General features: G+C 50.0%; 7 protein-coding genes across 7 annotated transcripts; 5 read left to right on the top strand and 2 right to left on the bottom strand.

The window, feature by feature from the left end:
* Positions 1-83: 83 nt before the first annotated feature.
* Positions 84-794, top strand: N7471_003927 (uncharacterized protein; the record flags this gene model as incomplete). The annotated part of the gene is made up of 1 exon (XM_057276646.1): positions 84-794. One exon carries the CDS (start codon positions 84-86, stop codon positions 792-794), a length of 711 nt encoding a protein of 236 aa, XP_057136256.1.
* Positions 795-1,197: 403 nt separating this feature from the next.
* N7471_003926 (uncharacterized protein) lies at positions 1,198-2,738 on the top strand (the record flags this gene model as incomplete). The annotated part of the gene is made up of 5 exons (XM_057276645.1): positions 1,198-1,234; positions 1,303-1,364; positions 1,417-1,467; positions 1,535-1,909; positions 1,962-2,738. 5 exons carry the CDS (start codon positions 1,198-1,200, stop codon positions 2,736-2,738), a joined length of 1,302 nt encoding a protein of 433 aa, XP_057136255.1.
* Positions 2,739-3,278: 540 nt separating this feature from the next.
* On the bottom strand, positions 3,279-5,025 carry N7471_003925 (uncharacterized protein). Its single transcript, XM_057276644.1, has 9 exons — positions 4,951-5,025; positions 4,850-4,896; positions 4,707-4,793; positions 4,616-4,657; positions 4,440-4,553; positions 4,352-4,377; positions 4,109-4,295; positions 3,587-4,015; positions 3,279-3,528 (listed from the first exon to the last, which is right to left on the bottom strand). The coding sequence occupies exons 1-9, from the start codon at positions 4,990-4,992 to the stop codon at positions 3,426-3,428; spliced, it is 1,077 nt and encodes a 358-aa protein (XP_057136254.1). The 5' UTR covers positions 4,993-5,025; the 3' UTR covers positions 3,279-3,425.
* Positions 5,026-5,836: 811 nt separating this feature from the next.
* On the top strand, positions 5,837-6,847 carry N7471_003924 (NADP-dependent oxidoreductase; the record flags this gene model as incomplete). The annotated part of the gene is made up of 1 exon (XM_057276643.1): positions 5,837-6,847. One exon carries the CDS (start codon positions 5,837-5,839, stop codon positions 6,845-6,847), a length of 1,011 nt encoding a protein of 336 aa, XP_057136253.1.
* Positions 6,848-8,266: 1,419 nt separating this feature from the next.
* On the top strand, positions 8,267-9,175 carry N7471_003923 (lytic polysaccharide monooxygenase; the record flags this gene model as incomplete). Its single annotated transcript, XM_057276642.1, has 1 exon — positions 8,267-9,175. The coding sequence occupies one exon, from the start codon at positions 8,267-8,269 to the stop codon at positions 9,173-9,175; it is 909 nt and encodes a 302-aa protein (XP_057136252.1).
* Positions 9,176-9,575: 400 nt separating this feature from the next.
* N7471_003922 (uncharacterized protein) lies at positions 9,576-10,364 on the top strand (the record flags this gene model as incomplete). The annotated part of the gene is made up of 1 exon (XM_057276641.1): positions 9,576-10,364. The coding sequence occupies one exon, from the start codon at positions 9,576-9,578 to the stop codon at positions 10,362-10,364; it is 789 nt and encodes a 262-aa protein (XP_057136251.1).
* A 65-nt stretch (positions 10,365-10,429) lies between these two features.
* N7471_003921 (uncharacterized protein) lies at positions 10,430-11,333 on the bottom strand. The gene is made up of 4 exons (XM_057276640.1): positions 11,234-11,333; positions 11,013-11,185; positions 10,813-10,944; positions 10,430-10,758 (listed from the first exon to the last, which is right to left on the bottom strand). The coding sequence occupies exons 1-4, from the start codon at positions 11,280-11,282 to the stop codon at positions 10,606-10,608; spliced, it is 507 nt and encodes a 168-aa protein (XP_057136250.1). The 5' UTR covers positions 11,283-11,333; the 3' UTR covers positions 10,430-10,605.
* Positions 11,334-11,536: the final 203 nt, after the last annotated feature.

Here is an 11,536-nt window from a genome sequence, read left to right as displayed (position 1 = left end):
CCAGAACAAAATACAAATTCGAGATTCCTTCATAATCCCAATCTACTCCCTCTATATATATATAATCACCAGATCAAACCAAAATGACCAACCTCTCTGACTACCGCCTCCTCTGCTTCGACGTCTACGGCACCCTAATAGACTGGGAAAGCGGCATCATCACCGCACTAGCACCAATTCTCTCAAAAAGCACCACCCAATTCACCCGCGAACACCTCCTAACAACATACCAAGACCTCGAAAGCACCCAGCAAACCGCAACCCCAGACCTCCCATACTCAGACCTGCTATCAACAATCCACCCCACCCTCGCCGCGCGCCTAGGCCTCAACCCACCAACCGACGAGGAAAGCCGCGCATTCGGCAACTCCGTCGGAACCTGGCCAGCCTTCCCAGACACCGTCGATGCCCTGCGCCGACTATCAAAGCACTACAAGCTGGTGGTACTGTCGAACGTGGACCGGGCTTCATTCGCCAAGTCCAATGCCGGCAGCTTGCAGGGTGTCCCGTTTGATATGATTCTTACCGCGCAGGATATTGGCAGTTATAAGCCTGATCCCCGGAACTTTGAGTACATGTTGAGTGCTGTGCAGCGTGAGTTTGGGGTTGGGGCTGGACAGGTTCTGCAGACGGCGCAGAGCCAGTTCCATGATCATCAACCTGCGAGGAAGGTTGGTATTAAGTCGGTTTGGATTGAGAGGCCTGGGGCTTTGATGGGGAATACTGGGGATCCGATCTTTGATTGGCGGTTTGAGACTTTGGGGGAGATGGCTGATGCTGTTGAAGTAGAGTAGAGGGGTGATATAGTACGTGGCGTCAAGTACTCGGTACTTCTAAATATATGGTCAATGGATATTGAAACTATGTACTGTCTACCTCTGCACCTGGCTGAGTCACCAATCAAAACAATCCATGGCATGGATCCCTGAGACTAATTGCCTGGAGCCTGGATGGCTATCAGCTTGGCAATGCAGAACACCTGGATGCGTGCGTGGAATGTGGCTTTGACCGGAGATATTGACTTTATATATATCTCTGTTATCCTGTTTTCTTGATTAGCGAGGGCGCCTATTGCTAGTTCCCTGCAGACTAGTTCGAGGCCGGCAGTTGGCCCCCGGGTAGAATTATTCTTTGACAATTTGAGCCTTCTTTTCCCCTCAAAATTTCCCCTGAAAAACAAGAGACTGTACGATCACCATGAAGCGCTTCCTGGGATCTCTGAGCAGGCGCTCAAGTGAGTGTCTCACCGTCTCCACGGTTCCCCCGAGGCCCGCAAATTCGCTGACTTGTACCTGAACATAGGCTCCATCGACGTCGTCGAACACCGTGAAGACTCACCAGAAGCCATTGTCCAGAAAGAATTGGTGTGTACTGATTCCAGAGAGATTGAATGAGACACACTGACACCTTCTCCAGACTGCCTTCTGCGAATCGAATGCGAATGCGAATGGCTCTTTGCGCGACGCGGTATGTGCCTCGGAGACGATAATAACCCTCCTTTTCGAGACTGACAATCGCATTTTCACCACCCCAGCAGGGAAACGAATTCGTCCACCTCCCCAAAATCGTTGAAACCGCCGAGTCGAGCCCCAATGCCGCCAAGGAAGCGGCTCTGCGCATTCGCAAGTATCTCACCGATCCCGCCGGCACCCCGAACCAGACCCAGTATAATGCGATCATGCTCATGCGCATCCTGGTCGACAACCCGGGCCACACCTTCACACGCAACTTCGATGCCAAATTCGTGACGACTATCAAAGAGCTGCTACGCACAGGACGCGACTGGCACGTGCAGAGCTATCTCCGCCAGTATCTGGACACCCTTGAGCAACAGCGCGCATGGGACGAAGATCTCAAACTGCTGCTGCAGATGTGGGCGAAGGAGAAGACGAAAGCCTCGAACGGTTTGGTGAGCACAGCATCGTCTCTCTGCGCTCCGTCCAAGACTCTAACCTAGCCAGATTGACCGTTTCCCAATGAATTCCGTCATCCCGCCGCAAGTCCCGACCAGGCCTCACCATCCCCATCAGCAGCCATACAGCCAGTCCCGCGCGCCGGCAAATACCCTCCCCGGTCCGGTCGAACTAGCAGCGCGCATCGAGGAGGCGCGAAATTCGGCAAAGCTGCTGACGCAGTTCGTCCAGTCTACGCCGCCGGTAGAGCTGGAAGACAACGATCTCATCAAGGAGTTCATTGACCGCTGCAGGACCGGCTCGCGGGTTGTTCAAGGATATATCCACTCGACCAACCCGGCTCCGGACGAAGATACCCTGTTGACGCTCATTGAGACGAATGATGAGATCTCCGTGGCGCTGTCGCAGCAGCAGCGTGCCATGCTGAAGGCGCGCAAGATCAGAGGATCTTCGTCGCCGAGCTCGTCCAATTTGAATAGTCCTTCGCCAACGCCGCAGCCTGTCGCACCAGCCGCTACGAATTTCTCTCCTCCCCCCGCGCCGCCAGCTCGGACTGCAACACGGAGCCCTGAGTCCCCTGCACCCGTCGCGACACAGCTGCCTTCTCCCGCCATGGCGGGTGGTCGTCCACTTGCTTCCCATCCTGTCTCGGGATCTACGACTACCAACCGGTATGAGTACAACTCGGAGGATTTCCAGGTGCGGAATCCTTTTGCCGATGACTATGCCACGAATGACTCGGATCATGAGAGGAATCGGGTGCATGGTGATTCTCAGCCGCAGACTGATCGCGTGCGCCCCCAGCCCACTGATCAGGAGCGTTAGTGTGATGCAGGGATCAATTGGTGGTCGCCGATAGCACGTCTCTTTTTTTTTTCATCGCCCAGCGCCTGGACTCTTTTTTTTTTTTTTGGTTATATTCATTCAACTTTGGTTGTGGTTTGTCTATTTTTTGCAAGCGCATAGCTTTTGCCTTTTTCTTTTGGTTCTTTTCCCCTGCCCTCTGCCCTCCATGATACCTTGCACATTGTCAGTACACATATTCATTGGCTTTTTACTGCGAACACCTTTAGCAGCATGTTTGATTTATAGGAGCGCGAGTGTGCGTCGTCGTTTCGTACCATAGGTACATACTATATCTTCCAGGCAAATACATACTTGCGAGTCTTATACCCCCGGTGATCCAGTGTTGTACCGTGTGAAGGGCAGTGTCCCTTTAGATCATAATATGTGCACACAGCTCGGGGTTATAGACAAGCCTTGCATCACAAGCAAAGATTGGATGCATTGGTAGGAAGTCATCAACAGCAGCTACAAAGAGTCCAAAAGGTACAAGGGGCCATCCAAATATCTGTGGCTATTTCCAGGAATTATCAGACATGTCATCCCGCAACCTGCAAATGATGACGCAGTAAAGACTACCTTCATCTCTTGACCTCAAAAATAGGGGATAATCGACCCTATATCCTGACAACCTATTCCATTTACCTCAACAACGAAAGTATACCACCTTTACTCCTCGGTCTTGATACCAACCCTCTCATTAGTCTCCTTCTCAGCCCTCTTCCTCTCCGCAATCTCCTCAGGGAAAGGCTTCCTCGCCCACACACGTCTCCTGCAAAAGATCAGCAAAATCCACCCCACACTCGCTGGGGAAAAGAAGGAAAACATACGCGCGCTCATAAATATGATACCTGGGGTTCTTAAGCTCGGCCCTGAGCTTCGCCACATAAACAATAACCTCATCCTGGGACCAAGGCTCCGGAGCCCCGAATTTACAAAGCAACCACATAGCCCAGCCCTCCATCCCAGACATCCAATGATGGTAGTTGACTGTGCCGGCCTCTTTATATTTCAGATCACGGGCCCAGGGCCCAATGGGCCACTTGTATTCCTTTTCACAGATATCCACGAACCCAGCCTTGCGGAACGCGTCTTGCATCATATCGATTGTTTCCAGTGGGCGGCCGGCACGCTTGCCGCATTCCGATAGCGCGGGGCCCCAGGTGCGCAGGATGTTGTCGGCTGGTAGGCTGTCGTCGTCGCATTCGATGTAGGGACTTGCTTCCAGTTGTTCGATCCAGCCGCCTGGGCGGATGTTGCTGAGGTTTGGGTTAGATGGATGTGATAATGGGTGGGATAAGGGGTAGGGAGATGGATGGTAGTGGGATAGTGGGAAGGTGGTGGTGGCTTACTCGTAGCATTGCTGGTAGACGCGGGTCCATTCTGCGTCGTCGAAGGCTCCGATCATAATGCGCATGTGGATTAGATCTTGGGGTTCGTTCCAGGTCCAGTCTTCGGCGATGTTGTCGACTTCCAGGATGCAGTTTGGTGGCATCCATGTTACTGGTGGTGGGAAGAGGTCGACTCCGCGGACGTTGGCTGGGGTTTTGGTTAATATGTTGATTTATAGGTGAATTGGAGGATTCTGGACTTACTTGTTGGGAACATATCGGCTACATCGCTAGAAGAGGGTGAGTGGTAGTTCTTTGTGAATATAAAGGGTGTTTCTTGCTTTCCACATACATGGGCCAGTTACCCAGACCTGTTCCAAGGTCGAGGATATGTTTAGGATCTTTAACAGGCGCCCGGAAAAGCGGGTTGTCATGATCTGAGTCCATGACGAGGGCCACCAAATGGCTGTAATAGTTAGTTATAATTAGAAGAAATAAAAAAGATCATATATAAAGGATTTCGCATACCCAGCTTCGTATGTCTCGAATTGTTTCTCATCCGATGGGATCCTAATAGGAGGTAAGCAGGTAATACTTCGATTCAGAAATCCAAGCGTACAGATATTCTTTGTGGCTCAATGTTTGATACCGTCGACCATTCTCTAGTAGCCCGCGATAAAGCGAGGAGCCGATCGAAGTGGTTTCCCTGAGATTGTGAGATTTTCTTTCTTTTTTCATATAGGCAAAAGACATAATATTTACGATTGCCAGTCGTCGCCGTAAACGGTCGTGACATGGGTTAAGGGATCCTAATAATTATCAGAAAAATAAATAAACAACCCTGGAAAGAAAGCAGCACATACCACGGCGATATCATCCTCGGGCTCAGTATGTATTTTATCCATTGTAGAAACCGTTCGAAGTTTCAAAAAAAAAAAAAAAAAACAAAGTTGAAGGTGTCAAAGTCTGAGAGGTGAAGAATCCAAAACATGATCGGTCAATGGCATCGGACCGCATGGCACCCCGCTCTTGTCATGTCAAAAACCATATTAGGAACTACATCGAAACCTGCCCCCATCATAGGCTTGAATGGTGGGCTTTGATATGGGGTGATTGTGGGGTTCAAGCATCTTCCGGTCGGTGTCAGTCCTCGGATTGGATGTCATTTGGGTAGTTGCATGTGAATTGACAAAAGTACAATTATCTACCAATAGGAAGTGTGGATATAAAGTCTATTGTTTGCTGGAATTCTGCAGAAATTCCAAGTTGGGGGCTAAAACCCACTCCCTGAAACAGGGTTATATTCAAGAATATCAAAGCTTATTGACTGGGACTTTTTCAGACAATAATCGTATTAAAAAAAATCTATGTCTATCAATATCTATCGCTTTTATAGGTTTGAGCTTACCTAGCGGGTGTTTTAAGCTCGACGGCAGAGAGATGGCCCGACCTTCCGGCTGGGTATTAAGTTATGATTCGTAGATATAGTTATGATTCGTAGATATAATTTCTGACACGAGAAATACGAAGCAGCTGGCTACATCTAGGTTGGTTCTGATTAACTAAGACAACATACTTGGGTGTAGCTTATGTGGGGACATAGGCTATCAAATAGGCTATGCGGGAATCCGGCCGGATGACGTCTCGACAATTGAACTATATAACCCAAGAACAAGACACAACTGATCCATTCATCATTACAAACAACAACGTCTCTACAACTTCCAAACACATCTACAAATTCTAAACATGTCAATCCCCCTCCCCTCAAAGATGCACAGCATCATCCAACAAACCGCCTCCTCCAAAACCCTCACCTTAACAACCACACCCCTCCCAACTCCAAACCACGCAAAGGGAGAGCACCTAATCCAAACCAAAGCCTGCTGCCCCTGCGCCGGCGAGCTCCTCTGGCCAAAGAACTTCCCCCCACCAACACCGCGCACTCTAATCCCATGCCCAGACATTGCCGGAATCGTTCTTTCGGCACCAGAAGACTCGCCCTTCCAACCAGGCGCTGAAGTATACGCGCGCACAAACTATATCCGACCCGGGAATGCGAGCGAGTATTCCATCGCCGTTACGGACGAGCTGGCGCACAAGCCTAAGGATCTAAGCTGGGTGCAGGCTGCTGCGATTCCTCTCTCCGCGCAGACGGCTTGGCAGGTTCTTCTTGTTCATGCTCTTGGGGGAGATATGGATTTGGATGATGCTCAGCTTGCTTGGGCTGGAAAGAGAGTCCTTGTTACTGCTGCTTCGGGTGGTGTGGGTATTTGGCTTGTGCAGTTGGCGACTCTGCTTGGTGCCGAGGTGGTTGGGACGTGTGGTTCTCGGAATGTGGAGCTTGTGAGATCGCTTGGTGCGAAGGAGGTGATTGATTATCGGGTTGTGGATTTGAAGGAGTGGGCTATGCAGTCGCCATCCAATAAGGTGGATGTTGTTGTTGATTGTGTTGGGGGGAAGTCTCTTGGGGATGCGTGGTGGACTGTTAAGGATGGTGGTGTTGTGCTGAGTATCTATCAGCCGCCTTTGCAGGTCTGTCCGGATGGTTTTGAGGGTGAAGGTGTGAAGGATCTGTTCTTTGTTATGGAGCCTGTAAGGCGACAGCTAGAGGAGATTACGAAGTTGGTTGAGAAGGGGTTGTGTCGGGGACTGGTGGATAGTGTCTGGCCTATTGAGCAGTATGAAGAGGCATTCAAGAGACTGGATGGAGGGCATGCGAAGGGCAAGATTGTCTTTGATCTATCGCTGAATCACTAGGAGCTGAGGAATCGGAGACTGATGTTTGTCGAGCACTGTTGCAATGCACGAGACCGAGGAAGGAGACTTGGTCACGGGTAGTGGTGGAAGCATAATGAATGTTGTTTAGTTGCCATTTCATTTTCCATTGAATCATATTGTCGCAATCAGAATTCTCTAATGTGAATGATTGTGATTCGCCTAATCTGTGCTAGAAATGTTATCCATTGCTTCATCTGGGAGTTCTCTTTTCTTGTCTCGCCAACATCGCATCCCAACTCGACCACATCGTTGATAATGCCGTCAAAATTGATTTGTTAGTGGAATCAGAGTAGCAGAACTCATAGTTACCCAAGACTGATTAGATGGAACTCTGCAATGCAGGCTCTATAAAGTACTTGATCCAAGCAGCACTCTGGTTTCATGGTCGTAGTGACATTTTCGACAAACTTCGTTTATCACAATATCCAGCTGTAAAGTAGTAGACTGAAGTTTATCGCTCTTCGGACGCATTGTGTATAATGTATCCTTTGCATATGCGAAAATGTCCAATGTTAGGAAATTGGGCAAAAGGCGCAACGAAAGAGTCAGATATTGCGCAATGTGATATTTTTCTATTACACTTTATTATGAAACCCTTGATAGATCAAGAAGTAACTAGTCAGTTTCATCGGATTTAGTTTGATTTTCAAAGCACCGAGTGTACTAAGACTTGGGATAATCCTGGAATGGAATTGGAATGAAATTGGATAAACGTCCGAGCAGACCTGCCAAAGTCAAGTTTATTCCATCTCCACGTTCTTAATCAACTTAAAGCGCCCATCGAATCCCTGTCTCACCTGTCAGTCCCCCCCATTGGCACCTGTGCAGGTCCCATCAATGTGAAACTCGGCGCATCCCTGTTCGGCGCGTGGAGCCAGGCTTGGCAACCCTAGCCTCAGGAGCGTCGGCCTCACTTCGGGAGAGAAGATCATCCAGCCTAGTTCAATATCCACCCGAGGCAATGTTTTCTCCGGTGATGCGTTCTAACATTGCCGCCAGTCTCACCGTTCCCCTCCCGGTGGGGGAGCGCTGTCCCTTGGGTATGTCCGATGTGTTTCAGTATGATAGCATCATGCATTCGGCCCTACTCGCTGTTCGCGATGTCTCTGATAAGTGTCAAGCTACTGTTTGTAGTTGATTAATGTCGCGTACTCCGTGCAGCTCAGCTATAGCTTCTTTTGAATATGTCCACTATATAAGCAGCGGCATATCAGCGCGACACAAGACCAGTTGAGTATGCTGGCCAGTCCTTTTTGAATTTTCGTTCACATTCACATTCACATTCATTTTTCCTCCGGTTTGACACCGTGCAGACTTTCGTTCATCAAGTATACATTCATTCATCGGTCCGGTTTACCGATCATTTCCATTCACTCCCCCGACATCCCAACTCAAAACATGAAGTCCTTCACCTCCGCTCTGGCTTTCGCCAGCATCGTCTCCTTGGTCAACGGCCATGGCTTCGTCACCAGCCCGAAAGCCCGCCAGCCCGGTACCGCAATGGGAGCCGCCTGTGGCCAGCAAGTCCTGTCCAACCAAGGCTCCGACAAGTACGGCAACATCCAAGGCGAGCTGCAAATCGCCTCCAACCAGAACGACTACAAAGCCGCCGAGTGCGATATCTGGCTTTGCAAGGGCTACAAGTTCGCCGACAACAAGGACAACGTCCAGTCGTACAAGGCTGGCGAGAAAGTCGACTTCACCGTCGACATCCGCGCCCCCCACACCGGTGTCGCTAATGTCTCTGTCGTCGACACTTCTTCCAACAAAGTCATTGGCACACCCCTGATCTCCTGGGATGTCTATGCGTCCACCGCCACCGGCGTCAAATCCGACGAGACCAGCTTCAGCGTCACCATCCCCGACGATCTCGGAAGCCAGTGTGTCACCGCCGGTGACTGTGTGCTGCAGTGGTACTGGTTCGCCGAGTCAATTGACCAGACCTACGAGTCGTGTATCGACTTCACTCTCGGTGGATCTGGTGGATCTGGTGGCTCTGCCCCGGTTGCGTCGTCGAAGGCGTCGTCCACTTCCAGCGCTACGGATATTGCTGTTACTACGGCCCCAACTGGCGCTGTTCAGACCCCGACTACAGCTGCTCAGCCTACTTCATCCACTACAGTTGCTGCCCAGCCTACTACTTTCGCCACCACTGCCCGTCAATCGGCTACTTCTGCCGCGTCGCAAGTCCCTACCGCCAGCGCTGAACCCTCCGCTAGCGCTTCGGCCCTGCCTTTCCCCACTGATAGTGCTTCGGATGTCTTGGCCTGGATCCAGGCCATGCTCACCAACTTGGTGGGTAACTAAACGCGGAGGGCGTGAGGAATGGCCCACTAAAAAGTGGGCAGCATAATGTCAGAAGCACATCGTCTTCAGCTTTGGATCTACCTGTATCTTCTACATTAGTTAGTAGCTAGATATATCGGTAATTTAAATGTCAGATTTACCATGCTTTATCCCTTGTCCTGGATTCCAATGCAACGTCGTTCATTGCGATATCGGAGAGATCACCGAACATCCGACATCGCCACTTCTTCGACTTACCTCATTGAATATAAAAGCAGATATTATCCATACAAGCAAACATCTTCTAGTATTTTAAATCATCAAAAAAATGCACTGTCGCCTGAACCCAACAGCAACCAGACTATTCACCCACTCCCCAAGAACCCCACTCCCACAAGTCTACAGACATTTCACCACAACAATGTCGCAACAAACCAAAGACTGGAGCGCAAGCCAATACCTCAAATTCGAAAATGAACGCACCCAGCCGGCCCGGGATCTCCTATCACACGTGCCCCTAACATCCCCAAAGAGAATAATCGACCTAGGCTGCGGCCCAGCGAACTCGACAACAGTCCTAGCAAAGCAATACCCATCAGCAACAATAACAGGCCTAGACTCATCGCCCGACATGATCGCGCGCGCAAAGAAAGTTCTCCCAGACCGGGACTTCCACGTCGCAGACCTGTCCACCTACAGGCCAGACCCAGCTGAGCCCGTCGATCTCTTCTTCTCGAACGCGGTGTTCCAGTGGCTGAAAGCCGATGATCGCATTGCGGTCATTAAACGTCTGCTACAGCCCCAGGCAAAGGGCGCTGTTTTCGCACTCCAGGTCCCGCATAATCTGAACGAGCCTTCACATCTTCTTATGCGCGAGACGGCTGCTGACGGCCCGTGGGCGGGAAAACTAGCTGGTGTGCAGAGAGATGGGTTTCAGTCGCCGCAGGAACTTTATGATCTCGTTAAACCGTTTTGTAGTCAGGTTGAGATTTTTGAGACGAGTTATTATCATTCGCTGGAGAGTCATGAGGCGGTTATTGAGTGGGTTAAGGGGACGGGGTTGAGGCCGTTTTTGGATCCGTTAGACGATGCGGAGGAGGAGGTTTTCTTGAAGGCGTATTTGAGGCGCTTGCAGGGTGTTTATCCGGTTTCTGTTGATGGGAGGGTCTTGTTGAAGTATCCGCGGTTGTTTATGGTTGCCGTGAAATGATTTGGATGGAGGTCTACTTGTGTATGTATAGCATTTTATTACTGGTTATTTTCGTCGTCACGGAGTATATGCCAGAATTATTTGCTCGGGCTTCCAAGTGTTCATTCTACCTAATTTGATAAAGTCTAGTATAGAAGAAAATGGCTTGTGTGGATCGATGAGACGATGGACGATTTCACATCCACATTGCCACCCAATATGCTGTTCAGATAGAAGAAAGCACCATTTCCCCAATGGTAGCTTAGACTGTTCCCGAAGAAGCAATCTTAATGGTACCATCAGTCTTTCCAGACCGATCTAAGCTCTTGCTCTCCATCTTCTGGATAATATCCTGACCAGAAACAACCTCTCCGAAGACAACGTGCTTGCCATCCAAGTGAGGAGTTTTCACAAACTAATCCAGTCAGACAACACGTCTCCCAGTTATTTTAGCATCGTTTCGACGTACCGTAATGAAGAACTGGGAACCATTGGTGCCCGGTCCGGCATTTGCCATAGAGAGCAAACCACCCTTGGTATGCTTTGTCTTGAAGTTCTCATCCGCGAACTTCTCACCGTAGATAGACTTACCGCCCGTGCCCTAAAGAGAGAGTAGAGATTAGCCGGTGCTCGGATTTCCCGTCATGGAGACACGACACCGCGACTGACATTCCCGCGAGTAAAGTCACCACCCTGGGCCATGAACCCGGCAATTACACGGTGGAAAGCAGAGCCTGCATAGCCGAAGCCCTTTTCGCCCGTTGCGAGGGCGCGGAAGTTGGTCGCGGTCTTAGGGACAACGTCGTCATAAAGTTTGAACTCAATGCGACCCCAATTTTCCACTGCATGGAGTTAGTGTCACTGAGATGAGACAAGATAGTGAAACTTACCCTGTCCGCCAGCTGAGGTGTATTCAATATCAAAGTAGGGGTTGGACATGATGAATTGGAGGAGTTTGTAGGATGAGAAGTATGTAGACGGAGGAGCTGGAAGGGGGCGGGGTAAATAAATGAGGGGCTCGGATCTATGGACATGCAGGAATGAGGCCATATTAGGGGTGAATTGTTCAAGTTGGACATATCAGGGCATATAGTTGGACATAGTTGGACAAGGGTTGATGTCAGATGCATAGGTACCTTGTAGGGTTCTCATCCGAAGGTTCAACCGCAATGGTACATCAACGTCAACAACAA

The sequence above is a fragment of the Penicillium samsonianum genome (assembly GCF_028829775.1).
Source record: "Penicillium samsonianum strain IBT 33392 chromosome Unknown utg000003l_segment0_segment0, whole genome shotgun sequence".
Lineage (NCBI taxonomy): Eukaryota > Fungi > Ascomycota > Eurotiomycetes > Eurotiales > Aspergillaceae > Penicillium > Penicillium samsonianum.
The sequence above is the reverse complement of the archived record's forward strand: the minus strand, read 5'-3'. Positions and strand labels throughout refer to the sequence as shown.

What these genes read in the sequence shown, in the direction of transcription:
- N7471_003925 (XM_057276644.1), bottom strand. Translation starts at nt 4,992, where the DNA reads ATGGATAAAATACATACTGAGCCCGAGGATGATATCGCCGTG. An exon ending in CCGAGGATGATATCGCCGTG is followed by an intron (nt 4,897 to 4,950) that starts GTATGTGCTGCT and finishes GATAATTATTAG; the next exon opens with GATCCCTTAACCCATGTCAC. An exon ending in TACGGCGACGACTGGCAATC is followed by an intron (nt 4,794 to 4,849) that starts GTAAATATTATG and finishes TCACAATCTCAG; the next exon opens with GGAAACCACTTCGATCGGCT.
- N7471_003921 (XM_057276640.1), bottom strand. Translation starts at nt 11,282, where the DNA reads ATGTCCAACCCCTACTTTGATATTGAATACACCTCAGCTGGCGGACAG. An exon ending in GTGACTTTACTCGCGGGAAT is followed by an intron (nt 10,945 to 11,012) that starts GTCAGTCGCGGT and finishes CTCTCTCTTTAG; the next exon opens with GGCACGGGCGGTAAGTCTAT. An exon ending in GTTCCCAGTTCTTCATTACG is followed by an intron (nt 10,759 to 10,812) that starts GTACGTCGAAAC and finishes TGACTGGATTAG; the next exon opens with TTTGTGAAAACTCCTCACTT.